The sequence below is a fragment of the Sphaerodactylus townsendi genome, linkage group LG16 (genome assembly GCF_021028975.2).
Source record: "Sphaerodactylus townsendi isolate TG3544 linkage group LG16, MPM_Stown_v2.3, whole genome shotgun sequence".
NCBI classification, from domain to species: Eukaryota; Metazoa; Chordata; class Lepidosauria; order Squamata; family Sphaerodactylidae; genus Sphaerodactylus; species Sphaerodactylus townsendi.
The window spans coordinates 10,341,455-10,358,768 of NC_059440.1; the positions used below are offsets into that span (position 1 = coordinate 10,341,455).

The window sequence follows — 17,314 nt, forward strand, 5'->3', positions numbered from 1 at the left end:
ATGTGTGTATATATGTAATGGAACCTTCTATATATGTGTGTATGTGTATTTATATGTATGCGCGTATATATGTATCCATGTATGAATCTATGTATCTACCGGTATGTTTGTGTGTGTATCTATGTTTATATGCCTGTTAGAGCGTCACTGAAAAACTGTATAATGTATCTAGGTATCAATATATGTGTGTGCATATGTATTGGGGCCTTTTATATATGTGTGTATGTGTATACACATGCACGCACACAAACACACATATGTGTGTGCGTGTATGTGTATTTATATGTATGCGCGTATAAATGTATCCATGTGTGAATCTATGTATCTACTGGAATGTTTGTGTGTGTATCTATGTTTATATGCGTGTTAGAGCGTCACATATCCATCTTATGGACTCACATATCATTGTGCAATAAAAACATTCCTATTTATTGCACCCTTTTCTGTATCCAAGGGAGGGGGGAAAACCTACCTCAAGCCAACGTTTCCCTCTGGAAGCTCCTTATTGCATTACCTCCCCCTCCCCTCCCCTCCCTGCAACGGTCATGCTGGAACTGCCCCTCCCCCGCAACGGTCACTCGTTCTGGAGCGCCCCCTCCCCCTCCCTCCAAGATGGCGCCCGCGGAGGCGACCTCTTTCCCGCCCGTTCGCCCCCTCCCTCCGACGCGCTCCTGGTAGGCGGGGCCGGGGAGGGGCCGGGGGGAGGAGCCGCCGCGCCCGAGGCGTGATTGGGATCCCGAGCCAAGCGCAGCGCAGCGCAGCGAGGGGCCTTCGCCATGGGCAACTGTCACACGGTGGGGCCCAATGAGGCGCTGGTCGTGTCAGGTAAGCGGGTGAAGGGAGGGGGGGGGCGCAGTCCATTCTCGCACTCCCCCCCCCCCCAACGTGGAGAGGGAGCGGGGGCCAGCAGGCCGCGTCTCTTCTGTGCTGGCTTCCTCCTGCGGGACTTTCCCCAGGGGCGGCTCTTGTGCAATAAGGGGCACGAGTGGGGGATGGTGATTCTCTCTTGCCCCCCCCCTCACTCAGAGAGCCCCCGAATGGACCTGGCAACTGTTAGCTGAGTCTTCAGGGGCGGCCCCCACACCTTTATGGGAGGATCAGGAAGCATATGTCTGTGGGGGGGGGGGGGGGGGGAGTGTAATGTATGATATGCATCCATGGGGTTGTGATTTGTGATTTGCAAACAGTAGGGTTGCCAAGTTCCTCCTGGCCACCTGCAGATATGGGGAGGGTGGGGCTGCCGGGTTGGGAAGCGCCTGGAAATGTGGGTATGTAGCCTGGGGAGGGCAGGGACCTCAGTGGTGTCCAATCCCACAGACCTCCAAAGCGTCCATTTTCCCCCCCAAAGGAACTGCTCTCTAGTCTGGAGATGAGCTGTAATTCTGGGGGTCCCCCCCTGGAGGATGCTATCCCTAACCGGTTAACGTGTTTTGATGGGGCTAGTGTTTTCCTGAACTCGGCTCTGAATTTCTCAGCGCCTGGATTCACTGGGAAATCTCAGTAACAAGGCAGCGCCCCTCTGAGCACGTGCAGAGTGCTGATCCCGCGAGCGAGCGAGCGCAGCCCAGCTGCTGGGCTGTGAGTGGAAGGTAAAGACAGATTTGCAGGCGGAAGGAAGCCCGAGCTTCTCGCATGAGAAGAAATTACAAGCGCAGATGTGGGTTGCCTTCTTGGCTGATCCAGATTCTCAATACAAATACAAATACAATACCTTTAATGGCATATAAAAAGTGGTAAAATGCAAATTATGTTAAAACCAATTGACTAAAATTTACACAAAGGTTTCACCCTTGATCCAAGTGCCTTTGTTAAAAACCTGGCAACTGATTCAGTAGTGTGGGATGATCCAGATTCTTAAAAGCAGGCCGTCTTGCCCCCCTTATTTGTAGCTGAGGCTAACCGCAGTAGCCGGAAGGTGATGCTGGGGAAAAAACGGTAATGCTATGCTAATGCCACACCCTTCCAGCCTTGCCTTCTGTCTGCTAATGAGCGGGCCTGTCAGATGTGGCCGTGCTGGAAAAGAGAACATGCAGTTATTGGCTGATACTCTTAACGCTCTCTTGCAAATGCAGAGATTTCTGATAGCAGGCAAGATGTCTGGCTGCGAGCTTGTGTAGGTTTTAACTTCCGTTCTGTCTACTTTTACCTTAGAATGTAACCTAATTGTGGATATATAACACTGCCGGATACTGGATCAGGTCGCGGGCCCATCTGGCCAACTAGTGCCAGGGCTACAAATTGCTATAGTTTCTTCCTCATGGCCTTTCACTTCCCTGTTGTCTGTGGTCTTTTTAAATGGGACGTGCTATAAATTGGATCTGGAATTGTTTGCCTGCAAAGCTTCTATATCCGCATTGAAGAGTTGGATTTATATCCCCCCTTTCTCTTTTGTAAGGAGACTCAAAGGGGCTTACAATCTCCTTGCCCTCCCCCCACAACAAACACCCTGTGAGATAGGTGTGAGATTAGCTCCGAAGAACTGTGACTAGCCCAAGGCCACCTAGCTGGCATGTGTTGGAGTGGACTAGTTCACCAGATAAGCCTCTACCGCTCAAGTGGTAGAGCGGGGAATCAAACGCAGTTCTCCAGATTAGAGTGCACCTGCTCTTAACCACTACACCATGCTGGCTCTCTTGAGGTCCTGATAACAGTGGTGGATCCACCCCCCTTTATTTTCCTTCAGAGGACTGAGGACCTAACTACTGCATTTACGTCCGCTTAAGTGTTTCAGTGGTACAACCACTTTGTAAATCAGTACAATAGCAAACTCAGGAAAAATGAATAAAGTACGTCCAGCCAATATTTTAAAGTGTAAGAAATATCATAAAGTGATACGTGCACAGACATACACCAAACATGTAATAAGAAAACCATATACAAACCACATTAAACATACATTTGTTACAATTGTCTTATAAACAGATTCAGGTATGTTTGTGCATGTATTACTTTAAGATACTTCTTACACTTTAACATATTGCCTGGAGGTACTTTATTCATTTTTCCTGAGTTTGCGATTTGTACTGTACCGCTCCCTGGTTTTTGGTAATCAGTACAGAAGGCCAGAACAATTGTCCCAATATCACGGATTTATTTTTGTAGCCTGCCTTTCTCTCAGAGATTCAAGGCAGATGACAAAATCGTAGAAGTCATGCTGTTGACCCATGTAAGATAAATGAACCGTGTAAGGCAAATGATGCAATAGGACCAGGATGCAAAATCAGGAAATGGCGCCAAGAATATATGACATCCTATTGTGCAAAAGATGAAAATTAGAAATCAGTTCAGCGAGATGACATTAACTAATTGTCTATGATCCTGTTCTCTTATAAAAGCGCCCTCTTGAACTATTCCATTATAAAGGTAAAGTTTCCCCTTCAGTCGTGTCCGACCCTGGGGTACCACTGCAAGCAGTGATTTCATAGGCAAGCCTCTTTTGTGGGGTAGTTTGCCATTGCTTTTCCCAGCTATTCTTTACCCCCTAGCTATGTGCTAGGTACTCATTTATCGACCAAGGAATGGATGGATGGCTGAGTTGACCATGAGCCAGCTGCCAGGATATCTGACCCCCAGGGGGCTCGAACTCCTGACTGTGTGAGTGGCAGTGCAAGCACTTAACCACTATGTGGCTCCTTATTCCATTATACTACATTTATGTGAGGCCTGAAAACACCTTGACCCAGGCCACCTAAGGGGTTTGTGGCTGTGAACTTGGACTTCCCTGCTTCTCAGTCTTAACCACTATCCTACCCCATCTCTATAATTAATTACTTCCCTAAACATGTAATTTGGGCAAGACCTGGATAATGCTAGTTAACTTCAACAGCTTTGCTATCCTGCCCCCTTTTCAGGAGGTAGACAACAGGTTGTATATTGATTTTAATTTAAAGAAGCAAAACCAAGCAACAGTCTGTATGTTTCTGCCTCAGCCGGACCTGGTGAAAACTTAGGAATTTGTATGCACCTGCTGTTACCCTAACACAGCCAGGGCCCAAGGCTGGTTACGACAATAAAAACATTGATGAAATAATAATTATTGATTAAAATTATGAAAATACATCACCAAAACAATAACAAAGACCCTGCTGTGAGGAGTATATTTGCCTTACACCTTCATACGGAAATTGGCAGTACTTATAGTGATCCTTTCAAACAAACCCGGAAGAACCATGCCCTAGGAATGCCTTCATAAAATTCTTTGGCAAACCGCAGTATACAAGAAGAGACGGGGCTTTGATTTGCAGCAGATCCAAACGTCAAAGTCTGATTCATATCATTCTCGGGCAGGCTTTTATCTCGTAGTAACTTCTGCAAGGAGGTGTCTTTCTATGTGTTGGCATGCTTATTCTGTTCCTGGGAGAAGGAATTAACCCTGTGTTAGGGTCTTGTTTTTTAAGAACATAAAAGGTCCCTGCTGGACCAGGCCAATAGTCCCTCTAGCCCAGCGTGCTGCTTCAGACACTGACCAGGCAGTGGCCCTAGAGGGCCAACCAACGGCACCAAGGTGAAGTTCTTGGCCTTATGTTACCACCTATACCTTAGGTCTGTGGTGGTGAACCTTTGGCACTCCAGACGTTATGGCCATGCTGGAAGGGGCTGATGGGAATTGTGGTCCATAACGTTTGGAGTGCCAAAGGTTCGCCACCACTGCCTTAGGTTATTATGGTTAATAGAGCCAGTGTGATGTAGTGGTGAAGAGCAGGTGGATTGTAATCTGGAGAACCGGGTTTGATTCCCCACTCCTCCACCTGAGTGGCAGAGGCACATCTGGTGAACCAGATGTGTTTCTGCACTCCTACATTCCTGCTGGGTGACCTTGGGCTAGTCACAGTTCTCTCTGAATTCTCTCAGCTTCACCTACTTCACAAGGTGTCTGTGGAGAGAGGAAGGGAAAAGAGTTTGTAAGCCACCTTGTGTCTTCTTACAGGGAGAATGGTGGGATGTAAATCCAAACTCCTTCTCCTCCTCCTCCTCCTCCTCCTCCTCCTCCTCCTCCTCCTCCTCCTCCTCCTTCTCCTTCTCCTTCTCCTTCTCCTTCTCCTTCTCCTTCTCCTTCTTCTTCTTCTTCTTCTTCTTCTTCTTCTTCTTCTTCAACCACTGATGGGCCTATCCTCCCAAGAATCTGCCTAATTGCCTTTTACAGCCATCCATGCCTCTGGCCATCGTGACATCAATTGACAATGAATTCCATAATTCAATCATTCATAGAGTGAAGAAGTACTTTCTTTTGTCTGTGCTGAACCCGTTGGCCATCTTTTCAGAGGCCCTGAGTTCTGGTGTTATGCAGGAGGCAGTAAAGTTCTCTGTATCCACTTTCTCCATCCAGTGGATAATTTGATAAAACTCCAACCCTTTTCCTGCTTTTCCTCACTTCCCAAATTGTGTAGGAATCAATGCCATGTCCACTAGGGCAAAGAACTGGGTTGTCTGTGACCACGGGTGCTTGGTTGACCGCACCACCACCACCACCTTCATTTCTGTAATCTGAAGTAGGCAGAGGAAAAGATTCATTAAGTCCCTAGCTGGCAGCTACACAGAGCTCTGTGTGGGTTGGTGTTGCATGAGTGGTTCAGTAGGCCTTCCCTAGAAAAAGTGTTTGGTTGACCGCACCACCACCACCTTCATTTCTGTAATCTAAGGTAGGCAGGGGGAAAAGTTCATTAAGTCCCTAGCTGGCAGCTACACAGAGCTCTGTGCGGGTTGGTGTTGCACGAGTGGTTCTGTAGGCCTTTCCTAGAAAAAGCAGAGGAAGAAAATGGTAGTGAAGGGGCATTAGGGTTCTTTCTAATCTTACAGAATGTTGCTGAGAACATGGACGGCTTCTGGTCCTTCCTATATGCCCAAGCAGACTGCATTCCAGAGTCTTGGGAGGACCATTTCTAATGAGAGCAGGGCTAATTGATTTCAGATTAATCTGTGACTTGCCTGTTGGGGGCTGTGTCTCGGAGCCCCGGCACCGTAGCTGGAATTGGTAGATTTACATCAGACAGAAATTAATATCTAGGACATCCATTTTATATACAAGTGGATTCCTTTGAACTGGATTGCTGGAGGAGAGTTTTACAGATGCTGTAGACCGCCAGGAAGACAAATCAGTGGGTTCTAGATCAAATTCAAGCTTGAACTGTTTCTGGAAGCTATAGGGACTAGACTGAGGCTGTCATACTTAGGTCATAGTATGAGGAGACAAGACTCACTGGAAAAGACAATAATGCTAGGAAAAGTTGAAGGAAAAGAGGAAGAAATTGATTGGCAATCCACAGCTAACAGGTCAGCTTGCAAGACCTGTTCGCACTAGGACCTTTTGGAGGAATGGTTGCTCTGAATCGGCTTGGCGGCACATAGCACACACATCAGGAGCCGCATGGCGTAGTGGTTAAGTGCTTGCACTGCCACTCACACTGTCAGGAGTTCGAGCCCCCTGTGGGTCAGATATCCTGGCAGCTGGCTCATGGTCCACTCAGCCATCCATCCATTTCTTGGTCGGTAAATGAGTACCTAGCTCATAGCTAGGGGGTAAAGAATAGCCGGGGAAAGCAATGGCAAGCTACCCCACAAAAGAGACTTGCCTATGAAATCACTGCTTGCAGTGGTACCCCAGGGTCGAACACGACTGAAGGGGAAACTTTACCTTTACCACACACACAGTTGAATGCTGAAGCTGGTAGAGAAAGCTGCTGCTTAAGTGATGAGCTTCTCTACTATCTCCGAATGGTACAAAGCGAAATTTACATATGAACAAGCACTAACAAGAACTAGCGTATGGGTTCTTAAGTCTTACAACAGAACATTCTGATTTGAAGTGATAACTAGGCCTCGCGTGCCCACAGAGGATTGCCGAAGACACACTAACAATTTTTTTAAAAAAATGGTTGAAAACACAAGATGCTACAATTAAATTTATAGGAGCCGTGGATTTGTCAAACCCTGCTAACAGGAATGAGGAAGCATTTGGGCATTGTGCTATTGCCAGTGTGTGAAGATAGGTACACACACAGGGAAGCATGCTTGGTTTTGTTCTGGACCAGGAAGCACAGATCTTCACCTTGGTAAACATTCTTCTGTCTGTGGCAATTTCCTTATAGTTCATCTCTCACGAGTACACGGTGGTAATTGCATTGCCCAGTATGGCTAAATCAAGATGCCTTCAACCATCGATTTCAACCAGTTGGCCTCTGTGTGAAACAGGAAGCTGGACTAGATGAACCACGAGGGCTCTGATCCAGCAGGGCTCTTCTTATGTTGTTAACAGAAAGAATAAAGAATGTCAGACTTAGCACACGAATCCGCCTTTGCAACGTCTCTCCTCAGAAGTTGCATTTTTGGCCGTGGCTCCGTAGTCAAGCCGACTTCAACTTAAAGTGCCTGATGGAGGATAATGGACTTGGTTTGAAGATGCTGAATAATTCATTTTTTTATGTTCATAACTCTAATCTTTTGATTTATTTAAATCGCCAGATTTAACGACCCAGACATCTGACGAAAATCTAGCAAAGCTTCTCAGATGTGTCGTTGACATCTGCAGCAGGAAGTGGATTGTGGCACCGATCTTCCACATAATTAATTTTGGGTGATTATTGGGTGATTAAAGGCCGGCGATTAATCTCCTCAAAGTCTGCCCTGACTGAAGTCAGAAACTTGCTGGTATTGTTCAGCAGGCGGGCTTTTGAGATGCTTGGAAGAGTGGCTGGCTTCAGAATGAACGTGCACGGCCCCTCATCTCTCCCCCCGCCCCCCGCTTAGCAGCCCAGCAGGGGCTGAATAAACGGCTGCCGGCCTGCAACAGTAAACAGGGGTGTGTGCCGGCCTGCTCGGCACTGGTGCCAAAACAAGCAATCTGCTGTTACTTTTCTGATCTGTTGCTGTGTACAACTAATCTGGGCAGTTTTGCCAACATCCAGCTTGCTCTGAAGGTGACGAGCAAGTTGCCGCCGTCCATAAAACATTCCGAGTGTTCCTGGTGCATTTAACTGCTGCCTATGGTCTTCTCTTAATAACCTTGACAGGCATGTGAAATTGCTGTGTTGCTAGAGTGTGGCAGCCTGTTGCAGGGGAGCGTTGTGTAACAGCCCTTCGGAGACAGTGTTTTTTCTGCAACAGTTGCTGTCGTTGTTTCAGTAACCGGAGGAGTCTTTTGGTGTCGGGGTGGGTTCGCAAGCAAGGAAGGGCAGCCCCTTTCCTGCAGCTATCTCTTCTCCACCACGCCCCCCCCTTTCATTTTGCTTGTGTGACTCTGAGTTAGGGTGGAAGGGTCTGCCAGAAGGACCAATCATGCTCTATTTCACAGGCATCAAACTTGCGGCCCTCCAGATGTTATGGACTACAGTTGCCATCACCCCCTGCCAGCATGATGCTGTCAGGGGATGATGGGAACTGTAGTCCATACCATCTGGAGGGCCGCAAGTTTGACACGTATGTGTGAGATTGCGGGGCTAAGGTAATTGTGGACAGAAGGTATTTGTTAAACTCAGATGAGAACAGGGTTTGGATTAGAATTGCCTATCTGACCAGTGATCTGACTAGTCCATTTCCGGTTCTCTTAGCTTACAAGCAGGGCATCTGGCTCTTGGGTATCCTGGGATTTTTCTTTCCGTGCTGAATTATTATGAGTTTAACTGGCAAACACTGGCAATAGGTGTTTTCTGTTCTATTTGGGAAGTATTTTAAATTTCATGTAAGTGACATACTCAGTTGTACATCCCAGTTACACACTTGGGGAGGTACCATTAGAAACCATCAGCAGTGTTCCCCCTAGTTTGGGGCTGGAGGCCACATATCCTTCTAGAACAGGGGTAGGGAACCTGCGGCTCTCCAGATGTTCAGGAACTACAATTCCCATCAGCCTCTGTCAGCATGGCCCTGTTCTAGAAGAAGGAGGAGGAGGAGGAGTTTGGATTTATACCCTCCTTCTCTCCTGTAAGGAGGCTCAAAGGTGTTTATAAACTCCTTTCCCCTTCCTCTCCCCACAACAGACACCTTGCAAGGTAGGCAGCGCTGAGAGAGTTCAAACAGAACTGTGACTAGCCCAAGGTCACTCGGCCGGAACGTTTAGGAGTAGGGAAGCAAATCCAGTTCACCAGAAAAGCGGGTGTTGCTCATGTGGAGGAATGGGGAATCGAACCCAGTTCTCCAGATTAGAGTCCATTTTGACCACTACACCATACTGCCTCTCCTAGGGTCACCAGGCTCCAGATGGTGGCCTAGGAGCGCTCAGAATTACAAACTATCTCCAGACCACAAGAGATCAGTTCACCTGGAGAAAATGACTGCTTTGGAGGGTGGACTCTGTAGCATAGGTGTCAAACTCGCGAGTTTGACACCTGTGCTCTATAGCATTATATCCTGCTGGATGTTCCACCCCCCCAAACCACCCCCTCACCAACCTATCTTAGAACATAAGAACGAGCCTGCTGGATCAGACCAGAGTCCATCTAGTGCAGCACTCTGCTACTCGCAGTGGCCCACCAGGTGCCTTTGGGAGCTCACATGCAGAATGTGAAAGCAAGGGCCTGCTGCTGCTGCTGCTCCTGAGCACCTGGTCTGAAGCATCTTCCTCCAAGCATATCTGTAGACCCCTCCCTATAGAAAAAGCAGAGAGGTAGCTTCAGCTGACTTCCTTTCCGGCTGCATCTCCTTTCTCCTTGTGCCTGAATTTTCTGTCTGTCTTCTTCTCCCCGTGGTGTTCATATATGTCAGTTTCAGTGACGCTTTGGGGGCAGGATTCTAGCAAGGGAGCTTGCATTTCTGGGAAGAGATTGCAGCTGTTCAGGGAATTAGCAGACTTGGGAGTTGTATAGATTTCAAGTGGGTGGTTCAAACATCAGTAGAACTGAGCTTGTAAGAAATGCTGTGTAGTTTGTGGTTGATTTCCAAGGCAGATGTCACAATTGGTACTTTTGGACCGTCTTGTTGCCATGGCAAGGGGCGGCAGCTTCAGGTGTCAGCTTCACAGGTAGTGTTATGCTGAATCTTTTCCAGAAGTAAATACCTCTCTCCTCTTCTGGGCTTTGCTCCTTGTTTACAGCAGCTTTTCCAAACCGCTCTGGAGGTTTGAAGCCTCCAGTGGGAATTCAGCAGCTAGCAAAGGTGGTTTGTTTACTTTTCTTTGAAATGCTGAATTCTAGCAATACTCTGAGAGGGACTGAGCAGGAAACGGCCAATAATGTAACGCCCCTGGATAGCTCTGCGGTTTGGCCTCGTTTGGAATTTGCCAACCAGAACTGTACACAGGATCTCAAAAAAAGATATCCCAGAGCTGGAAGAAGAACAGAAGAGGACAACCAGGTTATGAATTTGGAACACTTTTGTTCAAGGAAAGACCGAAGAGTCTGGTATGACTCAGAAGGGGCAGGGTAGAGGTTTATAAGATTATGCACAGAAAGTGAAAAATGAAAGTAGAGCCAGCTTGGTATAGTAGTTAAGAGTAGCAGACTCTAATCTGGAGAACTGGGTTCGATACCCTACTCCTCCACGTGAAGCCTGCTGGGTCACCTTGGGCCAGTTACAGTTTTCTTAGCTCTCAGCCCTCCTGGAGGCAGGGAATGGCAAACCACCGCTGAACATCTTTTGCCTTGAAAACCCTACAGCAGGGGTCTGCAACCTGCAGCTCTCCAGATGTTCATGGACTACAATTCCCATCAGCCCCTGCCAGCATGGCCAATTGGTTTGCTAACCCCATGAACATCTGGAGAGCCACAGGTTGCAGACACCTGCCCTACGGGGTCGCCATAAGTCAGCTGTGTGACCTGATGGCACACCTACACACAAAGAAAGTGGATTGCAAGAACTCCTTCTTCCAAAAAACTAGATCTTGGGGGCGTCCAGTGAAGTAGACAGACAAAAGGAACTGGTTCTGGTGGGCTTTCCGGGCTGCGTGGCCGTGGTCTGGTAGATCTTGTTCCTAACGTTTCGCCTGTATCTGTGGCTGGCATCTTCCGAGGTGTATCGTAGAGACACACACTTCTCTCTGTGATACACCTCTGAAGATGCCAGCCGCAGATGCAGGCGAAACGTTAGGAACAAGATCTACCAGACTGCAACCACACAGCCCGGAAAGGCCACCACAACCAGTTGAGTCTGGCCATGAAAACCTTTGACAATACAGACAAAAGGAAGTATTATATTCAATTAGTACATTGTGGAATTCACTGCCATTGGATGTAGTGAGGAAACAAGCAGAACAAATGAGCAGATTGCAGGTAAAGGGGTTGTACAAATTCATGGGGGTAGAAGTCAGTCAGTGGGGTAGCAGCCGTGGTGACTTAAGGGAAACATGCTGGCAGGGGATGATGGGAACTGTAGTCCATAACATCTGGAGGGCCGCAAGTTTGACACCTATGCTATAGTTGGATGCACCCTTAGGGGAAGGCTTTGGCCATTGTGTGAAATGGGACACTGGCCTAGATCCACCGCTGGACTGATCCAGCAGGCTATCTCATGTTCTTCAAAGTAGCCTGCTTTGGGAAATATACCACAATTGTGGCTCAATTCTGTTGGCAGTTTCGGACATTAATCCCATACAGAAGCATAATCAGCTGGCCCCACGACTTGAATCTCAGAAGTGTCTCTGAATAGCCCTGCTCCAAATCAGCCATCGGAAATCTCTTGCTCTTGTGTAGCAAAGGGGAGAGCCTCATTTTTCCAACCCCAACAGGAAACTGCCTGGAAGCAGGAAGTCGACCGTGACGATTACCATACAGTTTGAAGGCAGCAGCCTTCCTTTTTCCTGTCTGAAAAAGGGAGATAACCGAACCAGGCGAAACAATGAGTAAATAAGTGAATGTGAGCCATTTCTGTTCTCCAGCCCCCAGTACAGCTTTTGCCAACATGTCCGTCGGAGTGTTGGGACGAGATTCTTAAATCTGGGGGACAGAAAAGGCGGTGTTTCATATTGCTTCCTTTCAGCTTTGACTAGCAAAGAGCCTGGCTCATCCTGTATGTATTACAACCACAGTGGGTTGGCTGGGGACCTCGTATCTCTGGGCCTGGCAGCTTCCCCGCATTGCCTTCCAGGGACCAAATCCTCTCCTTTCCCAGGAAACTGAAATCAAACAGCTTCTCTTTCCCCCCAAAGCACAGAGTTAATCCTACTCTTTCTCCCCTCACGGTAGCCCTTTTGTGGCTGTACCAATGACCACTTCTCCAAATTCCTCAGGCTGAACAAAGTTGAGGGGTCCTTTCTCAAATGTCGCGTCTCAGTGGGCCTGGAATCTTAACAGCACCAAAGTCTTGTGGCTGCAACTTACCAGATCATGCTGGTATGTCATAATCTGGTAAGTCACAGCCACGGCGAATCTCGTCGGCAGCTTGGTGGCTGTGGCAGAGAATCTCGTCGGCAGCTTAGTGATTGGCAAGAGGGTATCCATTTTGAAGGAATTTTGTGGCCTTAGTCCATTGCTTGTGCAGGTGCCGAGCACGTTCCCACCCCCCTACACAAACTGTGTTTATCTCAAGGACAGGTTCCCAGACAAGCTTAATTAAATGCATCGATACTGAGAATCTCTGTTGAGAGGGGGCCGCTTGCTCATGGCCTGGAACAGGGGTCTGCAACCTGCGGCTCTCCAGATGTTCATGGACTACAATTCCCATCAGCCCCTGCCAGCACAGCCAAGTGGCAGGGCTGATGGGAATTGTAGTCCATGAACATCTGGAGAGCCGCAGGTTGCAGACCCCTGGCCCTGGAAGATTCCATCAGGACAGCCCCATGATTGGTTGTGAGGGGTCAGCATTTCACATAAGAGTATTTGTTTATTTAATTTGATTTCTCCGTAGCTCTGCCTCTTCCGGGCTTAGGTCAGCTTCCACCCAATAAACGCACATATTTGCAATATACTTCTTGGAAAACAAAATTCCACATAATTTAAAACAGCAATTAAAATTTCAAGAATATGGCAATACAATATTCTGAAGAGATATTAATTGTGGGGCAGGGGAGGCCAAACTATTTCAGGGACCCTTTGCAGGTCCTATTGCTGCCTCAACCACAGGCCTCAAGAAACAACTGCCCTGTGGACAAGTTAGCTTTGTTATTTCTTATGCTTCATCTTTCTAACTAGTTTTAATTTTCTCTAATGAATCTTGATTTTGCTTATAAATGTGTGACTTTGCTAACCAAACCAAGAAGCGCTTGGTTGCCTTACTGCGCAACAGCTGGCCTTCCACAACAATAATAGCTAACATAATGCCCACCTTGATGTATATTCTGTGCTTCTTGAAGTGCTTTGTAAAGGCACAGGTTTTTTTAGATCTGTTCATATTGAGAATACATTTCTAGTCTTTATGATTCAAAATGAATTAATAAATTAATATGAGGTCAGTTGGAGTTTGGGTACGTTGGGGAGACATATACTGTGATGGCTTGCATATCTCTTATCTCCTCCTGTGACCAATTAAATCAGCCTAAACGCTGCAAAATCAACTAATAATTTGCTTAATTTACATAATTTTTTTACAAGGTTTAAGAACATAAGAACTAGCCTGCTGGATCAGACCAGAGTCCATCTAGTCCAGCACTCTGCTACTCGCAGTGGCCCACCAGGTGCCTTTGGGAGCTCACATGCAGGTTGTGAAAGCAATGGCCTTCTGTTGCTGCTGCTCCCGAGCACCTGGTCTGCTAAGGCATTTGCAATCTGAGATCAAGGAGGATCAAGATTGGTAGCCATAGATCAACTTCTCCATAAATCTGTCCAAGCCCTTTTTAAAGCTATCCAGGTTAGTGGCCATCACCACCTCCTGTGGCAGCATATTCCAAACACCAATCACACGTACGTTGCGTGAAGAAGTGTTTCCTTTTATTAGTCCTAATTCTTCCCCCCAGCATTTAGATTTGTGTTGGCCCAAGACTTTATTTGATTTTTTAAAAAAAACACAGCCAAGTCTGCTCTGCTGCCTTTGGTCCTTTTCAGTATCTCCGCAAAGGAATTTTCATGTTTGTGTACTTTTTTAAAAGGTGCTTCCCAATACCTGGGGCCTCGAAAGCTCTTAGTTTCTATGTTGTTCTGTTCTCAGTTCTTAAAACCTCCTGTTCTCTTGGGGAGTGGGAAGATGCTGGCAGGCTCAACTCTGGAGCAGTCACAGCAGCTGCCTCTGTTTGTTTCACAGGTGGATGCTGCGGCTCGGATAATAAGCAGTACGTCTTCGGAGGCTGGGCTTGGGCCTGGTGGTGTGTCTCGGACACCCAGAGGTAAGACCGGCAGCCTTCTGACGTGCAGGTGATAGAATGGCTGAGAGGCCACCCTTATTCTGGAACAGTTCTGAGAAACTGTTGACGCTGCAGAGACAAGGTTGTCCAACCTAATGCCCTGCCTCCATCAGTCATCAGGGGAATGGGATAGGAAAGGACACCCCCCTCCCTTTCTCCAACAACCCACGCAGGTGCCGTAACTTTTCTTTTTATGTTTTCAAATGGCAGGTTTGGTTATTCATTCATTGAATTTAATATACCGCCCACCCCCGAAGGGCTCTGGGCGGTGTACAGCCTATTAAACAAAACCAGTAAATGATCCAGCTCAAACCATAAAACCAAGTCCAACCCTAACTCCATAGAATAAGGTGACATGACAGCAACAGACAGACAACTCACCAAAGGCAGTCAAAAAAGTAAATATGTAACTAGATGGAATAAAAGATAGAATATAAGACACAGGGAATGGCACCCTCAACGGCTGACTGCTCCAAAAGCCCGGCTGTGTGAACTGGGTCGAGAGCCGCCTTAACTCACTCTCTCTCTCTTCCCTTCCTCCCCAGAAAAAGAATCCTGGGAACTGTCGTTTCCTGTGGGTTATAATCCAACTAGCTAGTTCAAAGATGCTCCCCAAATGCCTGTCCACAAGTTCCCTTTCCCTGGAGGACCTGGCCGTTAAGCCATTAAAAAAAACCCAGTTTGACGTTATATCTTAGCTATACCGAAAAGGAGGGGGCAGAGGGAATAGTTGCACCGGTCATTTCCGAGCTTAATGCCAGAAATGGATTCGACTCCCATGGCTCCATGCCATCATGCTATGGAGAAAGCTGTCTGCTCTATCTCTGCAGGTAACGTGGATCTGGCTTTGCCTGATCTGCCTCCGCTGGGCTGGGGGATTGTGCGGCCACCTTGAATGAGGTATGATTAGATTTGTACAGTCCTTTCCCGGGCACATAATTCCTGCCTTCAGAAGAGGATGCCTGTTGCATGTCTCTTCGCGAATCACTGTTCAGAGCCGGCCTTCCAACCTGGAGGGCAGGTTCAGAGCAGTGACTCGTGCAGAAATGTAGAGAATCGGAGGTGAGCTGCTTTTTCTCCTTCAGAAGGAAGCCTTTTTGGAGTAAAGAGAGGGATGTGCCTCCCATTTTAGTTCTAAAATCTAATGTTCCACTGTTGGCAGAGGCGTGGCTCGGCCAGAGTGTGCCGGGTGCGCACTCTGTGTTTTCTGCTCCCCTCCTCTGCGGTGCCCTACCCGCCCCCCTCCCTTACCTTAGTTCAGCCTGGAAAAGCAGCCTGTTCCCTTCAGGCTGAAAACGGCCTGGTGGGACCCACACTTCCCATGAGACCCTGTGGCTCGCAAGGTCTCCTGGGAAGTGTAGTTCCCACCAGGCCATTTTCAGCTTAAAGGGAACAGGCCGCTTCTCCAGCCTGCCCTGTTCCACTAAGATGGGGGGGGGCACACTGGGGGGAATTTTCTGCGTCCCTGGCTCGCGCCCAGTGCTACGCGCACCCCCCTGTCCCTTGGTAGCTCCGCCTCTGGTCAGAGGCATGGGAGACAACGGACTAGGAAGTAATATAAGTGATTCTTTTCCTTGTAGTTTTACCCACAGTCCAGCAGGAATGCTGCCCTGCTCTCTGATTAGCTGTCATGGGGGACAGGATGCATTTTAGCCCACAAATGATGCTGAGAGTAAATAATTGGGGACAGAACTGACCATGAACAGAATAGCCTTCTCTGTCCACGTTGCTCAAATTCTGGGAGGTGAGGGTTGGAATAGATTCTTCTGTCGACTTTTCAGTCCCCACCTCTTTCTCCTTTCTGCCCTAACTAAGATGGTTGCTTGCTCTGTGTGTCCTTTCATGCATCCTGTGACTAACTCATTTGTGTGATGGTGATGCTGCTGTTGCTGTCCTGTAGGGTCCCTGTGGGATTCTCAGCATGTCTGACCTCCGCCCTGTGGGAGGCGCCTCCACCTCCTGATGCACTAACAAGGAAAAGGAGAAAGACGAGACTCTCTGGGTTTGCAGCCGGAAAGGCAGAGAACAGAGGCTAGTGGCTCTGCCTGGCTTTGTGGAGGGATGGGCTGGTGGCACCTCCCGCAAATGCTACACTGCTGCCTGCGATGTGCACCACTTGCCGTGCCAGCTCTGAGGAGAGGGGAGGTAGCTGAAGAGACACTTAGCCAGCTGGAGCGGGTTGGCTAGTTGTCTGGGCTTTTGTAGAAGAAGAAAAAGAGTTGGATTCATATCCCCCTTTTCTCTCCTGCAGGGAGACTCAAAGGTTCTCTCCTGCAAGGAGACTCAAAGGGGCTTACAAACTCCTTTCCCTTCCCCACTCACAACAAACAGTGTAGTGCAGGGGTAGGGAACCTGCGGCTCTCCAGATGTTCAGGAACTACAATTCCCATCAGCCCCTACCAGCATGGCCAGTTGGCCATGCTGACAGAGGCTGATGGGAATTGTAGTTCCTGAACATCTGGAGAGCCGCAGGTTCCCTACCCCTGGTGTAGTGGTTCAGAGCAGGTGTACTCTAATCTGGAGGAACCAGGTTTGATTCCCCGCTCTGCCGCTTTATCTATGGAGGCTTCTCTAGGGAATTCAGATTAGCCTGTGCACTCCAACAAACGCCAGCTGGATGACCTTGGGCTAGTCACAGCTCTTTGGAGCTCTCTCAGCCCCACATCCTCACAGGGGGTTTGTTGTGGGGGTGAGGGGAAAGGAGACTGTAAGCCCCTTTGAGTCTCCTACAGGAGAGAAAGGGGGATATAAATCCAAACTCTTCTTCTTTATAACCCTTAAGATGTTAATCCACAAACACCCCTGTGAAGTGGTCCTCCCTCCCATTTCATAAACGAGGAGCTCCGGGTAAGGTCTTGCAGGTGGGCATGCCTTCATATCTGCATGGATTGACCCTGACTGCATGAGAAAGGAGATTGCTGGTTGGGGGTGGGGGGTGGCTGTCTCTACTAATAGCAAATGCTTGGCCCAGGCTTGTGGCCTTTATCTCAGCAGGCAGCTCATGGAAGGAATTCCACTTCTGTCCTTCTTTTGAAGTCAGGGAGATGCTAGTGCAGTCCTTTCAACTACGGGCTTCTAGTGTTTCTAGACACACTGTTAAACAGAAGTCATCAA

At 48.1% G+C, this 17,314-nt stretch overlaps 1 protein-coding gene across 2 annotated transcripts in view; it reads left to right on the forward strand.

Annotated features, from left to right (window-relative positions):
- The first annotated feature begins 607 nt into the window (after positions 1-607).
- The window catches only part of FLOT2 (flotillin 2), a 35,288-nt gene continuing 18,581 nt past the window's right edge, over positions 608-17,314 (forward strand). Inside the window, exons 1-2 of one of the 2 annotated variants that reach the window (XM_048518846.1) lie at positions 608-825; positions 14,101-14,182. In XM_048518846.1, coding sequence (XP_048374803.1) covers positions 777-825; positions 14,101-14,182 — 131 coding nt within the window. In that variant the 5' untranslated portion in view covers positions 608-776. The remainder of the gene's footprint in view (positions 826-14,100; positions 14,183-17,314) is intronic. The other variant, XM_048518845.1, reaches the window with a different exon arrangement.